This window comes from Procambarus clarkii, chromosome 42 (assembly GCF_040958095.1).
Source record: "Procambarus clarkii isolate CNS0578487 chromosome 42, FALCON_Pclarkii_2.0, whole genome shotgun sequence".
Lineage (NCBI taxonomy): Eukaryota > Metazoa > Arthropoda > Malacostraca > Decapoda > Cambaridae > Procambarus > Procambarus clarkii.
In genome coordinates, this window is record NC_091191.1 from 21,438,012 (window position 1) to 21,453,579 (window position 15,568).

Genomic DNA, 15,568 nt, shown 5'->3' on the forward strand with positions numbered 1-15,568 from the left:
GGCTCACTATGAAGTCTGAATTATGGGTCCAAGTCTCCAGAGAACTCTCTGGAGACTTGGACCCATAATTCAACAGTTTGCGAGCTGCACATAAATATAGGATAAAAACCCACACTTGCATATATGTGAGATTTATGGAAGGAATTTAAGAAATATTATCACTTATTAATGCCCATAGGCCATTTTGATGAGCCGTTCATAAAGTCCAGAGTGAAATATGGCGTGTGATGAATGTGGAGTAGTTTGCCATAACAATATAATGTTTTAGACCCCATACAGGTCTAAATGGTTTAGTTTCTGTCGTTCTTAATATTATATTTTTTGAAAGAAGGGGAAGGAGAATATATATACAGACAGACCCAGGCAGTGCCAGGTGCCCTCCCTAGTATAATATAAAATAAAGAAGACTACACCCTTTAACATTAAATATCAGTCTATGAAACTGTGTATCATTTGCTTAATATCTTTACTGGTTTATGCTGATATGTGTATCTGTTTATTTCTCCTGGTTATTACTCTAACATATTACTCCTGGCATTACTCTATCATGTGATCACCAAACACACAATGATCATTAGTTTGCCAGAAAGTGTGCACGTGATTAGCAGTTTATAACAAAAGATATAAATCCCTAATACGACAAACTTGTACTTCAAACCTTCTGTAATATTTGTCGTAAATAAAATATTCTTATTTTTGTTAAAGGAAGAGAATATATATGTAGATCACAAAGTTTTAGAAAAGCCATTTCCATACAAATCTACAATGGGTGAATTGTGGCACACAGGATTATCTCTGTGGTGCAGTAAAGGTGCTGCGTTTTACCTCACGGCTAAAAACTTCCGCACATAGTTTTGAACCGGTGTACTTACACATTTATGAAATGGCTCTTCACCTTCTCCCACAACTCATGCATCTCATCCATAACCCATGAAGCCGCATCAGTGAACATTGGAGATATCTGGCCGTGTACATCTTCCCAGATCTTATGGAGTATTGTGGCTGCGCGAGTCATCTCGACGCTCAGATGAAAACCCCAACTCACCAGTGTTCTGTAGTACTGGCTGTATCTGAAAGTCCACGAGACCATTTCTTAAAATTGACTACAGTAATATTATATATATATATATATATATATATATATATATATATATATATATATATATATATATATATATATATATATATATATATATATATATATATATATATTAAACATTATTTTACAAATCAACCATGCACAGTGAACATACAAAAGAAAAAAGAATAATGAAAGAAATGATCCGTAAAGGAGTAAAAAGCATAACTCCTAACCAAAACATAGACCTGATCGTATTCTATAAAGCAAAGAAGACTACAAACCTCCTCATTAAAACCAGCCCGAAGCCTACGGAGAATCCTTTACTGCAGTAAAATGTAGTATATATGTACACCTGCATATATACTACAGGTGTACATATATACATATATAGTGAAGGTACATATACAGTGAAGGGACGACGACGTCCCTTCACTTTCGGACCGAACGGACACTTCACAGTCCTGGACCATTCTCAAGTCGATTGTGATGAGGAAGTAGATGCAGGCAATAAATAGGCACGAGGTGAGGAGCCAAGTAAGATGAAGTAGAGGAGATAGTAGTAGGAATAAGAACTGCGGAGGGCCTATTGGCCCATACGAGGCAGCTCCTATTATAACCACCGAATGAGAATAGATAGTAATAGGAATAAGAAGAGGATAGTAAGGGAACGTAAGAGAAAACAATGAACAGAAAAAAGAGAGAAGAGAGAAAGAAAATGAAAGAGAAAGATAAATTGAAGGGTAAGCTTATGTTAGGTCACGTTTGTTAGAAAGATTAGAGCATTTGAGTATATACTGTGAAAGGGAAGAGTCCACAGCAACAAAGCCAGGACTCAAGTTCATGTTGGGTACATTGTGTATAAGAGCCGATTCTACAAGACGGCGTCTGTATAGAGTAGAGGCAGGAAAGAATATTTTGGATGAAGACCAATCAATAGGGTGATTAGAATCCCTCACATGGCAGAAGAGAGCATTGTTAGTGTCTGCAGACTTAACACTTCTCTTGTGTTCTTTAAGTCTGTCATTCAGTGTACGGCCAGTTTCGCCAAAGTATTGAAGAGGACAAGACGAACAGGAAATAGAGTAGACACCAGCAGCATTAGAAGCAGCAGGAGCAGTGTGAACTAGATTGCTACGAAGTGTGTAAGTTTGTCGAAAGGCGAGTTTAATGTCAAGAGGACGAAAAGTATTGGTAAAAGTTTTGAGTTCAGATATGAAGGGAAGGCATAGTACAGTGCTACTAGTGTTGGAAGCAGGTCTAGGATGAAAGAAATTTCGTTTAGCTTGAGAGTAGGCACAGTTAATGAAATGCAAAGGGTAACCAAGGCGAGAGAATGATTTGTAGATAAAGGCAATTTCAGAATCAAGAAACTGAGGGTCGCTGATGCGTAGAGCGCGGAGGAAGAGAGAGACGAGGACACTTTTCTTAACAGAAGAGGATGGTAGGAAAAGCAGTGAATGTTCATGCCACTGTGCATGGGTTTACGGTAGACAGAGAATGAGAACCCAGACACAGAGCTGTGAACATGAACATCAAGAAAAGGAAGGAGGGAATTAGATTCCCACTCAACTTTGAAATGGATAGAAGGAGCCAGATTGTTAAGAGAGGCGAGGAAAGGCTGGAAAAGATTAAGGTCATGAGGCCATAAAGCAAAAATGTCATCAACATAGCGAAGCCAGAGAGAGGGACCAGTATCAATAGAAGGAAGAAGAACAGTTTTGAAGTATTCCATGTAGAAATTAGCAAGAACAGGGGAGAGAGGGGAACCCATAGCGACACCGAAAGTTTGAGTGTAATATTTACCGTTGAAAGAGAAAGAGTTAACTCTTTCTCTTTCCAATTAGTTTATTTTAATTTTTATTATTATATTATATTAAGAACATAAATTATTGACTTATTTGTGTTAGTTTAGGTTAGGTTAAGATAGGTTAGGTTAGGTTAGGTTAAGATAGGTTAGGTTAGGTTAGGTAGGGTTGGTTAGGTTCGGTCATATATCTACGTTAGTTTTAACTAAAATTTTTAATAAATTTGCTCATACATAATGAAATGAATAGCTTTATCATTTCATAAGAAAAAAATTATAAAAATATTGAAATTCTGGAAAACTTGGTTTATTAGGCAAATCGGGACTAGCATAGTAGGCCATGCGAACATGCCTGAATGGTCCCCAGGCATACATGCAACTGAAAACTCACACTCCAGAAGTGACTCGAACTAATACTGCCAGGAGCACTTTGCAACTGGTGTACAGGGCACCTAATCCACTCGACCATCATGACCGGACAAAAGCTGATGGTAGCCGAGGCAATTTGCCCATCAGCCCGCCGGCACTCTGATGGTAATCTTGGGCATTTGTGTTCCTCACGTGTGCCCCAAAGAATGAGGTGATTTGATAAAATACTATGCCCAAGATTACCATCAGAGTGCCGGCGGGCTGATGGGCAAATTGCCTCGGCTACCATCAGCTTTTGTCCGGTCATGATGGTCGAGTGGATTAGGTGCCCTGTACACCAGTTGCAAAGTGCTCCTGGCAGTATGGGTTCGAGTCATTTCTGGGGTGTGAGTTTTCAGTTACGTACATACATACATATATATATATATATATATATATATATATATATATATATATATATATATATATATATATATATATATATATATATATATATATATATATATATATATGTCGTACCTAGTAGCCAGAACGCACTTTTTGGCCTACTATGCAAGGCCCAATTTGCCTAATAAGCCAAGTTTTCCTGAATTAATATATTTTCTCTAATTTTTGTCTTATGAAATGATAAACCTACCCATTTCATTATGTATGAGGTCAATTTTTTTTTATTCGAGTTAAAATTAACGTAGATATATGACCGAACCTAACCAACCCTACCTAACCTAACCTAACCTATCTTTATAGGTTAGGTTAGGTTAGGTAGCCGAAAAAGTTAGGTTAGGTTAGGTTAGGTAGGTTAGGTAGACGAAAAACAATTAGTTCATGAAAACTTGGCTTATTAGGCAAATCGGGCCTTGCATAGTAGGCTGAGAAGTGCGTTCTGGCTACTAGGTACGACATATATATATATATATATATATATGAAGGAAGTCATTTGAACTATATTTTCCAACTCCTTTAATTTAACATTAAATTCAGCAGATAAGGCGTAAGATAGTTTCACAATATTGAACATAAAACATGGTAAGAGTTAGAGTAAGACTCACAAGGCAGTAGTGATGCGGTGAGAGGCTTGTAGTAGCGGCTCCAGCGACTCTGTCCAGAATCTCTCAATATCTTCGTTAATGTCACGTACTGCACTGTTGAGTTCGTTGGTGAAGTACTCAAAGTTACTTGTTTCTCTCGCCCATATTGATAGAATAGCTTCTTTATTAACTAGCATGTCAATAACTTTGGGGACCTCCAGCAGTAGCCTTTCATGAGAGGCAGATGTTAGAATAGCAACTTCACGCTCCCAAGCATCCACGATTTTGTAGGCAGGTGATGTCAAACGAGCCCAAAAGTTGTCAGCATTGTAGTCTAGTGATGGATCGAAGTCCAAGAAGAACTGGAGGATGTTTGGCGCCACTAGCTTCAAGCCAACAGCACAGTCTCGAGTCCTCTCATTAAACCTCTGATGGTCCAATATTGCTCCAAATTCTAACGGATTTTGGAACCCAATTCTCACTCTCCGTTCTTCATATGGTTCTTGATTTTGTTGCCCAATATCTAGATAGATAACCAATTCAGGTACATTTTTGTTTACAGTTGTTCCAAGTTTCCAAAACTCTCCAAACTCTACTTGGCTTCCTTGAATATTAAATGTAGCTGAATTGTACGTTGAATTAATGTTTCCATTGTATCTGTAGCCCCACTTTCCTTGAGAAGCGAGAATGTTAGCAGCAAACTCATATCCAGTCTCAGTTGCGCTCACATCAGTGATGATGTTCAAGTCTTCCCAAGTTTCTCTGATCGGGCTCCAATATTTGAATGTATAATTTGCTTTTGTTAAAACTGACTCTGTGATCTGACTATTGATGATAAGAGCTAACTTTGAAGAAGGTTGTGAAATGTTGACCAATATGTTGTATTGTGTGTGGTGTGTGGGAGGCTGCACGTCCAGCATCATCACAATGTTCTTCTCGTGATCATTTATGTCTACAAGTTCTGCTAACCCACGTAACGGTGAATTTGGAGACTGAGTAATGTTGCCCTGGAAGATGACGTCCTTAATATCAGGGTGGCTGAAAACTGCTTTTAGGCAATACTCCATATTTCTAAATATGGACTTGTCATTATAATTCATTTTCAAAGTGAGTGGTGGCATGTCATGATCATATTCATTCCAAGTGAAACTGGATATAATGTAGAGGTCTCTTAAGCCAGCAGAAGCGTTTGTGCTGTAGTGAACGCTCTGAGACGGTAACACCAAGAACACATCACCTGTGTATATGCTGGTAAATAACCCTGGTTCTCTCTGCAACAAAATTTTAGTACCAATTTTTTTCTTGTTTATTTCCAGCATTAAACTTTCATTGAAGTGAAATGAATTTAATGATAATGTTCCTTCAGCTTGAAACTGCTTCTCAAAACCCTCTACAGAGATAAAGGCATGGTGGCCTGCCTCCAGTGCTTCTTCATGTAAGTGAATCCTATACGTTTCCCATGTATTATTTACTGTTGGGAAACTGAACATAAAATGAAAATCATCCAGCATTTCAGTAGACTGTAAATTAATAGTCAGGAAGCCTGGGTACACTTTTGGGGTAGTAATTGCAAAAACTTTGTCTGACCCCCAGGCAGCGTGGACCTTGAGGTGCTCCTCTTGGTCGCTCTGAACTATAAGGTAAACCATTTCATTAGATTTAACCTGCCATTCAATACGGAATGAGCGACATTTTATCAATTCTTTTACGTCAAAATCAATATTTATATAGGATCTAAGTTTGTGTGACACAGAAAAATCTCTCAACAGTAATTGTATACTGTACTCATTGAGCTCTAATCTAACTTCCAATCCTGCCCTATAAAGAAGATAGTTATCTCTTACTGAAAACATAAAGCCAACTTTTCCAACTCGAGCTCCTATGTTAATTCTACTTATACGGAGGAACCGGTATCTTAAGGATATTATTTCATATTTCTCATATGGAAGATAAAGACTAAATTCAAGGTCACTATCAAATAAATTTTTGTAGTCCATAAATACCTCAAGACCCACTTTACATCCGGGATATTCTAGCATCACAGAGAAGCGGTGGTTCACATCTCTTGTATAGTGAGGTGTTATAAAGGAAAATTTTTCATAGCCTTTAAATGGTGTTCTTAACGAGAGTTGAACACCTTTGCCAAAATATTCATCCTCACCAAGTTCAAATGTAAAAGTAATTGCCAAGTCTCTCCATGCATTCTCCAGGTAAATAAATGTCACATCATTTCTAAGGCGGACTTGAAAATAAAAATTTTCACAGTATGTAAACGGAGCTTGAAGGTAAATGCTTTTTAAATCTGTATTATATTCTAAACTTAGTTTGTAGATTTCGTGATCTAATTGAATGGTTGATCTAAATGTCAATCTGTTAATATCAACCACAACCTGGAGCCAATAACTTGACCAGGACATGTCAAGACTCTGAACATTATACCATTTATTGCTCATAATCTTCAAAACAAATTCTTTATCCTGCAGTAAAGCACCATTAAGCTTCGCATCTATAGTCATCTTCTCTTCAGTATTTTTATATCGAATTTCTACATTGTAATTTAAGTCTGGAATGATACTATACATATCGAAATCAAAATCAAACCTATTTTTATCAGCATAAAACACTCCAGACAATGTAAAAACTTCTTCTTTATTTATCTTCACAATGATGTATGAATTAATATGATTAAAATTTTCCTTTTTAAATGCTGCATCTATAATGATCTCCATGTTCTCTGTAATCAATTTACCTTCGTAATTTATATTTGAAAGTTCAATGTCATGGTTTAATTTACCTGAAAAGATGATTTCCTCTACTGGCAGCCAAGTAGATTTACTAATCATCTCTAAACTGAAGTCATTCATATCTAAATGCAGTTTGAAACTGTGTTCATTACCCAAAATATTTAGAATGACAAACGCAGTGATATCCCTATTCCACTGAAGTTTTGCTTCTATAGAATATATGAAAGTAACTCCAGAGGTTACCAGGAATTTAGTGGTAATCTCATGCTGTTTTCTGTTATATCGGAACTCTCCGCTGACAGTGATATTTGCAGTGCCATGAGAAAGAATGCAGTTAAGTATTCCATGGAATTGGTCTTGAACGACAAAATGTAAATGCATTTTTAATGGGCCATCTATCAGGTACGGTGAATGTAATTCACCATGAAGCATGAAGTTCTCAAAACTAACGTCGTCATTTACGTTTAAGAGTAATGTGTGTTGTGTTGACGAGTCCGGGTACGAGAGAGAAACTCCCAAAGAACTGTCACTTAAATCGACTTGGAGTCTGGAGACTCTCCCCGAAGACTCGACCTCCAAGAGTCTCCTAGATGACACTGAATCTGGAAATACTGTTTCATAACGTAATTTATACAGCTCCTCTTCTCCCTGGTTTATATTAAACTCTATATTTACTTCTTCAAAAAATATATTGGCTATAGGGAGTACACCCGTGATTTTATAAGGTTCAGTAATTCGATCACCTTGAAATTCAAAGTTCACAAGTAATTGATCATCAATAATACTAACTCCAAAGTTTATGTTATATTTAAAAAGTTTTTTGTTTGCTGTCTTAACTGATATTGACAACGAGCCATCAATGAACTCCAAATGTCCCTCATACTTGGCTGTCACATTCAACTTCAATAACTTTAAATTCAAATTTGGTGATTCAAGTGTTAAATTCAAATTTGATGCCCCATCACTAGGATTCGTAACACTTATCTCCAACAGGGTGTCCATAACAGTGAGGATCAAACTCCACGTATCGTCGTCGTACTTTACATCAACAGATAACCATTGTCTCCCGGACCCGACCTCCAGCACCCCGTGGAGTGCCGGCCCCGTCACCTCGTAGCTGAAGGCCGCACTAAGTGGCTCAGATCTTTCACCAACACTTAAACGAACTCTTGTATCTATTTTTGTCCAATAATTTTTAGCGTCAAGTGTCCATTTGAAATTTCCTAAAATTGGCAAAATTGCTGTAAATTTACATTCTTTTCTGGAATACAAACCTTCTACATGGCTTGTCACGTCGTTAATCACCATCTTAGCTAAAAAGCCTTGATTTTGAAGATGTAATGTTGTCTCTAATGATCTTATGAAGGCATAGGGAGTCTGGATTTGTAATGATGATTTAAATTCTCTGCTTTCTAAGGCACTTTCAAATCTAACAAGACCAATTACAGTATTATCCACATAATATTGGCTAACAAACTGCAGTTCGCCCGGTGACACTGTTAACAACATCTTAATGTTTCTCTTATCCCACTTGAGGACACTTGAATAGTTTTGATTTTCATCGTCAGTTTCTAACGATGCACTGAAGAAGCCACTTCGAAGTTGTTCCCATGGAGTTAAAAAGGTAATCCTTATGTTCAGCGTCTCAACTTCTGCACGAATTAACAGAGTTTGAGCCTTCGGCCATTTTAGCTCTATCTGAACCATGAACTGATCGTTCTCCGTCTCTGCACGCGTGGTTAGTGACAGCTTCTCAAAGTTAGTAACTGGTGTTTCAACCGAAATAACAATTGAATAGGTTTTAAATAATTCATAATCTATTATCGCCTTCCATGCGTCATTATTCAATAATAAGTTTGCTTCCATGCGACCTGGCTTCAGCTGGAGAGATAAAGTGAGATTCTCAACCTCTATATAAGGCATCGTTAATGCCCACGTCAGATCCACTTCCTCTTCCTCGAGCTTGAAAAATCCAGAAGCAGTGATACGTTGAGACAATTCAATGAAACCTGAACATTTTAGTTCGACATAAGCTTTCTTAAATGAAAATTCACTATCAAAACCTAGGAGAAGCTTAGGAAGGAGTGTGAATGGCGTCATTACTGTGAGGTTCATCTTAACTTGGCTGTCATTCCTCATCCCTGACACATTAAGATGTAGCTGCTTTCCCCACTCCAAAGTGACGGAGGCTAAATCCATTGCTGAATTCATCTTACCTCGAAGGAATTTTTTAAAATCATACATGGCTTTAAAAATAAAGGGATTGTTGGGGTCTTCTGGGGAGTCAAATTTGATTTCAAAACTAGACTGTTTTCGTTCCACCTCTGCTCTCCCAACTAAATGGTACATCTCCTTTCCAACTGTAACTTTTGCATCAACTTGATTATCTTTAAAACTTGAATAAGTGACATGTATACTTATTGGTGGCAATGCTGGACTGCTTAATGATAAGAAAAGCTGATGATTACGTTTGCGTGTGTAGTTAGCTTGAAGCATCACTGACTCCAAGTCAAATCCATTAAACGAAACATCAAAATGATGCCCATTTTTAATTGTTTTGTGATGCGTCGACAAGTTGAAATGCCAATAGTCATCCACATCGAGCTGTATGTTAGTTTGGTAATAGTTAGCATTTACAGTGAAAACTTCTTTCATCTTGTATTTAATATTGCAATAAAATTGATATAAATCTAATAAAAAGCTGATACTGAATTTTTCATACCCAAGAATCTTGCCTGATACGCTCCCCTTATAAATGCCTTCGTATATCCCAACGTCTATCTCAACGGAAGCATTTATTCCAAATAACTCCATAAATCCAGAAAATTTTACAAGAAATTTGGGTTCATTGATTATCAGACTAGTTTTTAAGTTCAACGTGTGTCGATTTATATTTGCAACAATGGCAGCCTCCCACTTTCCATTATCTGATATATCATATAAAAATTCAATATTAAATTTGGATGCCTCTTCAAACGATGTTGTTACTTGGAAAACACCGTGAGCAGAGTTTCTCCCATACTCCAGCGTTGTCTTGAGCTCCCCTGAGTGCTTCCCCACGTCATATGTGGCCCGCAGGCTGATGGGGCTCCCTACACACGACCACTTTACTAGCATCATGACGGGCTTAACAAAGGGCGAGGTCAGTGACGCCATTATGGACCCAACTTTCCAGTTAGGAGAAAATTCAAAGCTTGACTGAAGAGTTGTCTCCTCAATTTTTATTGTGAAACTGGAAGTGTAGGACTTTGTGAAATCATATTTGAAATTAACACTGAACGATGAAATTCCTTGTACGGGAATATTGCCGCTGAATAATACTGTTGCCATCTTACTTCTGAAATCTGAACTCCACTGAATTTGGAATGTATCTAGGCCATACTGGTAGTATGTTGCCACACTTAATGTTCTCAAGTCATACTCTGCCTGTAGATGGTGGGTTAGTGTGAAGGGGGATTCAAAGTGTATGGTGAGCTTTACACTGTCCCAGGGCACTGAAGCGCCTTCTGGCTGGGTGTCGATGGCACCGTTCACTGCCACACTCCCTTGTTGCGCTATGTCAATATTCACTTGAGCAGAGTATACCTCATCTCTTAATTCTATGTTCCATGAGCCGTCAATGGATTCATAACCTTTGAAATTTGTCTCAATTTCAAAACTTCCTAACAACGCAGGGTTATGATGTTCGTCAAGTGACAGCTTTGCCGTCACTTTCCTGTCATCAAATTGCCCGTCTATCTTGAGCGAATTCTGAAATTCATACCCGATACCATAAGTTATATTACGAAATTTAGGTTCTGAGTTAAAGTTAAAACTAATGTTCCCATTTCTAAAATATTCACTAAATTTAATTTTAGTGTCAAAATCGAGAGCGGCGTGGCGGTGTGAGAGGCAGAGCTCCCCTCCCTGGGACACCTCCGGGGGAATATCAAGTGTCAAAGTGTACTTCCCTAAGTCGAAATATGTCAAATGAGACGTCAGTGATAGAGCAACATTGCTCTCTAAATACTGCCACGTTCCCTCTAACCCTAGTTGACCCTGAGGGGTACTAAGAACGGCTGATCCCTCACCAGCTAGAGCGTCGTACATCACAACTAACGATAACTTATCGTGTTCAAGCAGAGGGAAAGTGAGAGTGATTTCAGTCATTTGACTTTCCCAAGATTCATGATGACTGTGTCGTGTGTCAATGGCATACTCCTTCCCAAATGATTTAATTGTAAACTTTGCTTTGTAAGAACTTTCATGTACAGGCTGACTGAACTCTAAATCAAATATCTCGTATTTTTCGAATGAAGTTGATAAGGTTAGCTTTACCTCTATTTCATCATTCGTCATGTTTACTAAGCCATTAATCTGAAACTCAATGTCATCTTGGGCACTCAGAATCTTAATATTTTGAATTGGTCCTTCTGTTTTATGAATAAATTCAAAGTGGTATTTTTGGAAAGAGTGAAGGTCTGATGTTATATTAGATACAAATGAAAATAATTTTTCATTCATTATTAATTTAAGTTCACCCCTAACATCTCCATATGTAGTTGTCAAATTGAAAGTTCCTTCTTTCATTTCATCCTTGTTTATATAAGCAACTGAGAAAGTAGAACGAACAATCTCTGAGTCAGATGTGAAGTGCACTTCCACATTTCCAGAATCAGGCATAATACGTGCATTGATTCCTAATCCCAGATTCAAAACAAATCCATAGTATGAAAATGAGAAAGTAACATCTATCGTTGTGTTTTCTCTCTGAATGTTATAGTCAGCTACGAGTGAGACGAAATTATCCTTTTCCAACCCAAAGAAAAGTTCAGTTTTATTTGGAGAGAAGAAGTTCCTATAGAGGAGGTAAGTTGTATTAGACGAAGGTTCGTACACATGTAGCCTCACGTTTATGTGGTCTTTCTTTTCTGCTAAAAGTCCTACGTCAACTAAAACTTGAGGGTACAGCTCACTTTCAAGCTTAACTTCAAGTTCATCCCATTTCAAATGACCTGTACAGTTAAACTTAAAGATCACGCCAAGGTCTTGAACAGTTAAGTTGCAATAGGCATGATATTTGTTCTTATCAACACTGAATTTACAACAAAAGTCAAATATTGCCTCTTCGATATAATTTAATTGCATATTTATCCTCAGTACCGCTGATAAGTATGATTTATCCACAGCACTTGTGACATTGAAGCACATCTGAGGCACTTGTAGAAGTATTGTAAAACCATACACGTCATCTGTTTGAACATTAACAGTCAAGTTAAAGGTTTCCCAGTCAGTAATGGGCATTTTGAGGTGAAGGTGGGATTCTGGAACGCCAAGTTTTAAGTTACCTTCCAGCCAGCCCTCATCTTCATTCATATCAACTGACAAGTCAATTGTAAAACCTTCTGGCTTCACTGAAAAATCAAAATCAATATCCGTTTTAAAATTCATTATAATGTCATTCTCTATTTTGATATTTAATCTGTTCGGGGAGTTGAGTGCATGTGAAGTATATCTCATGGTTCCAGCAAAATTTTGCTGGTTAACTGTTAATTTTGCGGTCACAGCCAAATCACGCTTGTGTTGAATTATCAACTGTCCAGTAATTTTGGAAATGTAATTTATGTCCGAGTCCATATTAATCGAAATCAAGTGCTTTACTTGTCTTATGATCCAGTTAATATTTCCTTTAAGATACTGTACTTTTGACCCATCTTCATGAGTACTATGAGCACTTATAGTAAATGTCTTACTTGACAGCCGACATGATATTTCATACTTTTGGGGATCACCAGGCCAAACAAGTACTCTAAGGTCTCCCAAACTCTTATTGTAATAAACATGGAAAGACCAATGAGGAGTGACGTGATCTGGAGAGACTGTAAATTTCATTTGCAAAATCTCATCAGTCACATTCATTGCAAGACTCATCTCTTTTCTATCAAAAGTTTTATTTTCATGTGTTGCTTCATATAGAATTCCATATTCCATACTAAATTCCTGACTCAGTTCTAGGGAACCATTCATATCTCCTCTGTAGTGCCAGTAGCTACTGTCCAACAGGCCACTCACATGACCATTCCATGACAACATACTGTTGAATCTAGCATTAACCTCCACGCTACCCCCAAAACCTTCAAAAATATCTATGTCTGATTTTACTTCGACTTTTCCTTTAAGAGCATATCTGGCTATGTCAGTCATATCAGCCGTTACTCTGAGCTGAGCAGTCTGTGAGGTGTCATTGTGTCCACTAAATATTTCCAAAGAGAAAATGTTATCTACTTTTGGATAAACAGCATCAGAAACTATCTTGAATAAATATATATCATGTCCATTTTTTGCAAAATTTATTTGCAAGTTTGGTAAGTCTCCATTTCCTTTCTCATACTGTATTTCAGATTGAAATACTGCTTCAGAATCATTTATTTTTGCACTGAAGATGATGCCGTCGTTAACAGCTGATGCAACGGACACACAATAGTCGCTCCACATCCCTTCAAATTTCCCATTATACTGAGAATCTATTTTGAATAGGACCTTAAAATTCACATCCAGGTCAGTGATATTTAAACTAGAAAGGAAATCATATGATATAAATTCTTGCTCAAGCCATTGTTGACTGAATATCAAGTGACTTGTACCTTGCACATTAAAGTCAGACCCATAGCTCACTTCAACACTTACTAAATGTCCTGTATCTAAATTATGTTTCCATTTTATCTCAGCGTCATTAAAATAAGAAGAAGTCACCCCAAGCACAAGATCAGACTGGTACCAATTAACATCCTCCGTGGATACAACCATCAATGTCAATACTGAAGCATTTCCATATGATACATCAAACGTGTAGTCCATCACAGTACTATTTCCTTGTACTACAAATTGGGCTTTAAAGTCTTCACTCCAAGGGGAACGTAATTGGAAGCTTGAGTTCACAAAAGCCATATCACTTTCTGTATGTAGAGAGATTTTACTTTCAATAATATCTCCGTTACCTGGTTGAATTATTTGCAATAAGCTTGACCATTGAAGGTAGTGTTCCATATCAAGAGTGTGATCCACCGAGAAAATCTGGTCATCCCAAGCTAGTGATATTTGTGTTATTTGTGGTTTGGGTTCTCTTGTGTGAGAAAATGTTAAATCGAGATTATGATCCATCAAGTTAAGGAGAGAGAGACGCCCATTAATATCTAAAGGGACTAAATTTTCATCCAAATCAGCATCTATAACAGATGTTATTGTTAATGTGTTCACAGAACCTTCCACTTGTTGTCTGAAGCCACTCAATGAAAAATTTTGAGCGAGGTCCAGCGTAATCTGAAGTGCACTGTGTGTAAGGTATAAGTGAGCTTGTGTGTCTTCTGCTGATGAAAAGTTTGTACTAAATTCTGCTAACCATTCCCAAGTTGACTGGAAGTCAATAAGAATGCCAAAACTATCCGTAGCTTGGTCCAATGTTACATTCATAATTGTCGGTGCAGTCCATGGAGTGTCAAAACTAGCAAGACCATAAAGTTTCTGTAAATGCGGAGATTCCTCTCTCTTGCCTAAAAATAAAACCAATACTTTTTCTTCCATTCCCCCCTGAATTTCAAAGCCCAAATGATCCTCCGACATATTATAAGTCCCATGTAATTGGAGTGGAGCTGCTAACATTGGAGATTCGAAACTTAATTCAATATTAAATAATTGTTCCCAACCAGAAAAGTCCATTGTGGTGTTTGCTGTCACTTCCCACGGTCTGTGAAGCTCCGTTAATGCCAGACTTGCTCCACTCACAGAGTGTTGGTTATCATGTATGTGATATATATGAATGTAGGAATCACAAGTATCTCCATCCTCATATAACACCTTAATCTCAAAGTCAGCTGGGCCACCTAACCGGGCTTCACCGCGTATCTGAAAACAAAAATCATGTTTAAAAAACACTAGAATACTTAAGTACCTTCATATTAATACGTTTTCTGGGAGGAGCTCCGTCGGCTTCCTGAAGCTATCATACACCGACCAGTGCCATCAGTGACAGAGTTCTATTAGTCTACCGGGGACCACGAGCCAGAACCTGGGCCCCCTCAGAGAGGCCCCTGTGATCACTCTGTATTTAAAGATAAACATACTTGCCACCAACAGAGGAAGGCACCCAGGAACAGAGGCGAACCAAAACAGTGCATGGTTTAAGGTAAAGTAATTATCAAAAGAAGGCACCAAACCGGGAACGCTATGTAGCACCATCAAAGTCCATAATAATCAGAGGGCGCTAAATATCACTAAGAATGCCAATACGAGAACAAAAACGCATAAGGCGAACGATATCAAAAGTATCCGATTCACCTAGAATTCTATCGAGGGACAAGTGACCGCAAGGGACGGTCGGAAAGCAAGACACACGCTCGTCCTGGAAGTCAGGACATTCAACAAGGATATGCACAACTGTAAGAGGGACAACGCAATTTAGACAATAAGGAGCAGGGCGGCTCTCCATTAAGTGACCGTGGGTTAGGCGAGTATGGCCAACCCGCAGCCATGCCAAAGCAGTTTCCCACCGCCGGTTACGGTGGTA

General features: G+C 38.0%; 1 protein-coding gene across 2 annotated transcripts in view; it reads right to left on the bottom strand.

Moving 5' to 3' along the window:
• The window catches only part of LOC123770249 (uncharacterized), a 407,808-nt gene that overhangs the window by 190,964 nt on the left and 201,276 nt on the right, over window positions 1-15,568 (bottom strand). For both annotated transcript variants that reach the window (XM_069339938.1, XM_069339939.1), the window contains 2 exons: window positions 4,304-14,907; window positions 873-1,070 (listed from right to left, as the gene is read on the bottom strand). In XM_069339938.1, the coding sequence (XP_069196039.1) occupies window positions 873-1,070; window positions 4,304-14,907 (10,802 nt within the window). The remainder of the gene's footprint in view (window positions 1-872; window positions 1,071-4,303; window positions 14,908-15,568) is intronic.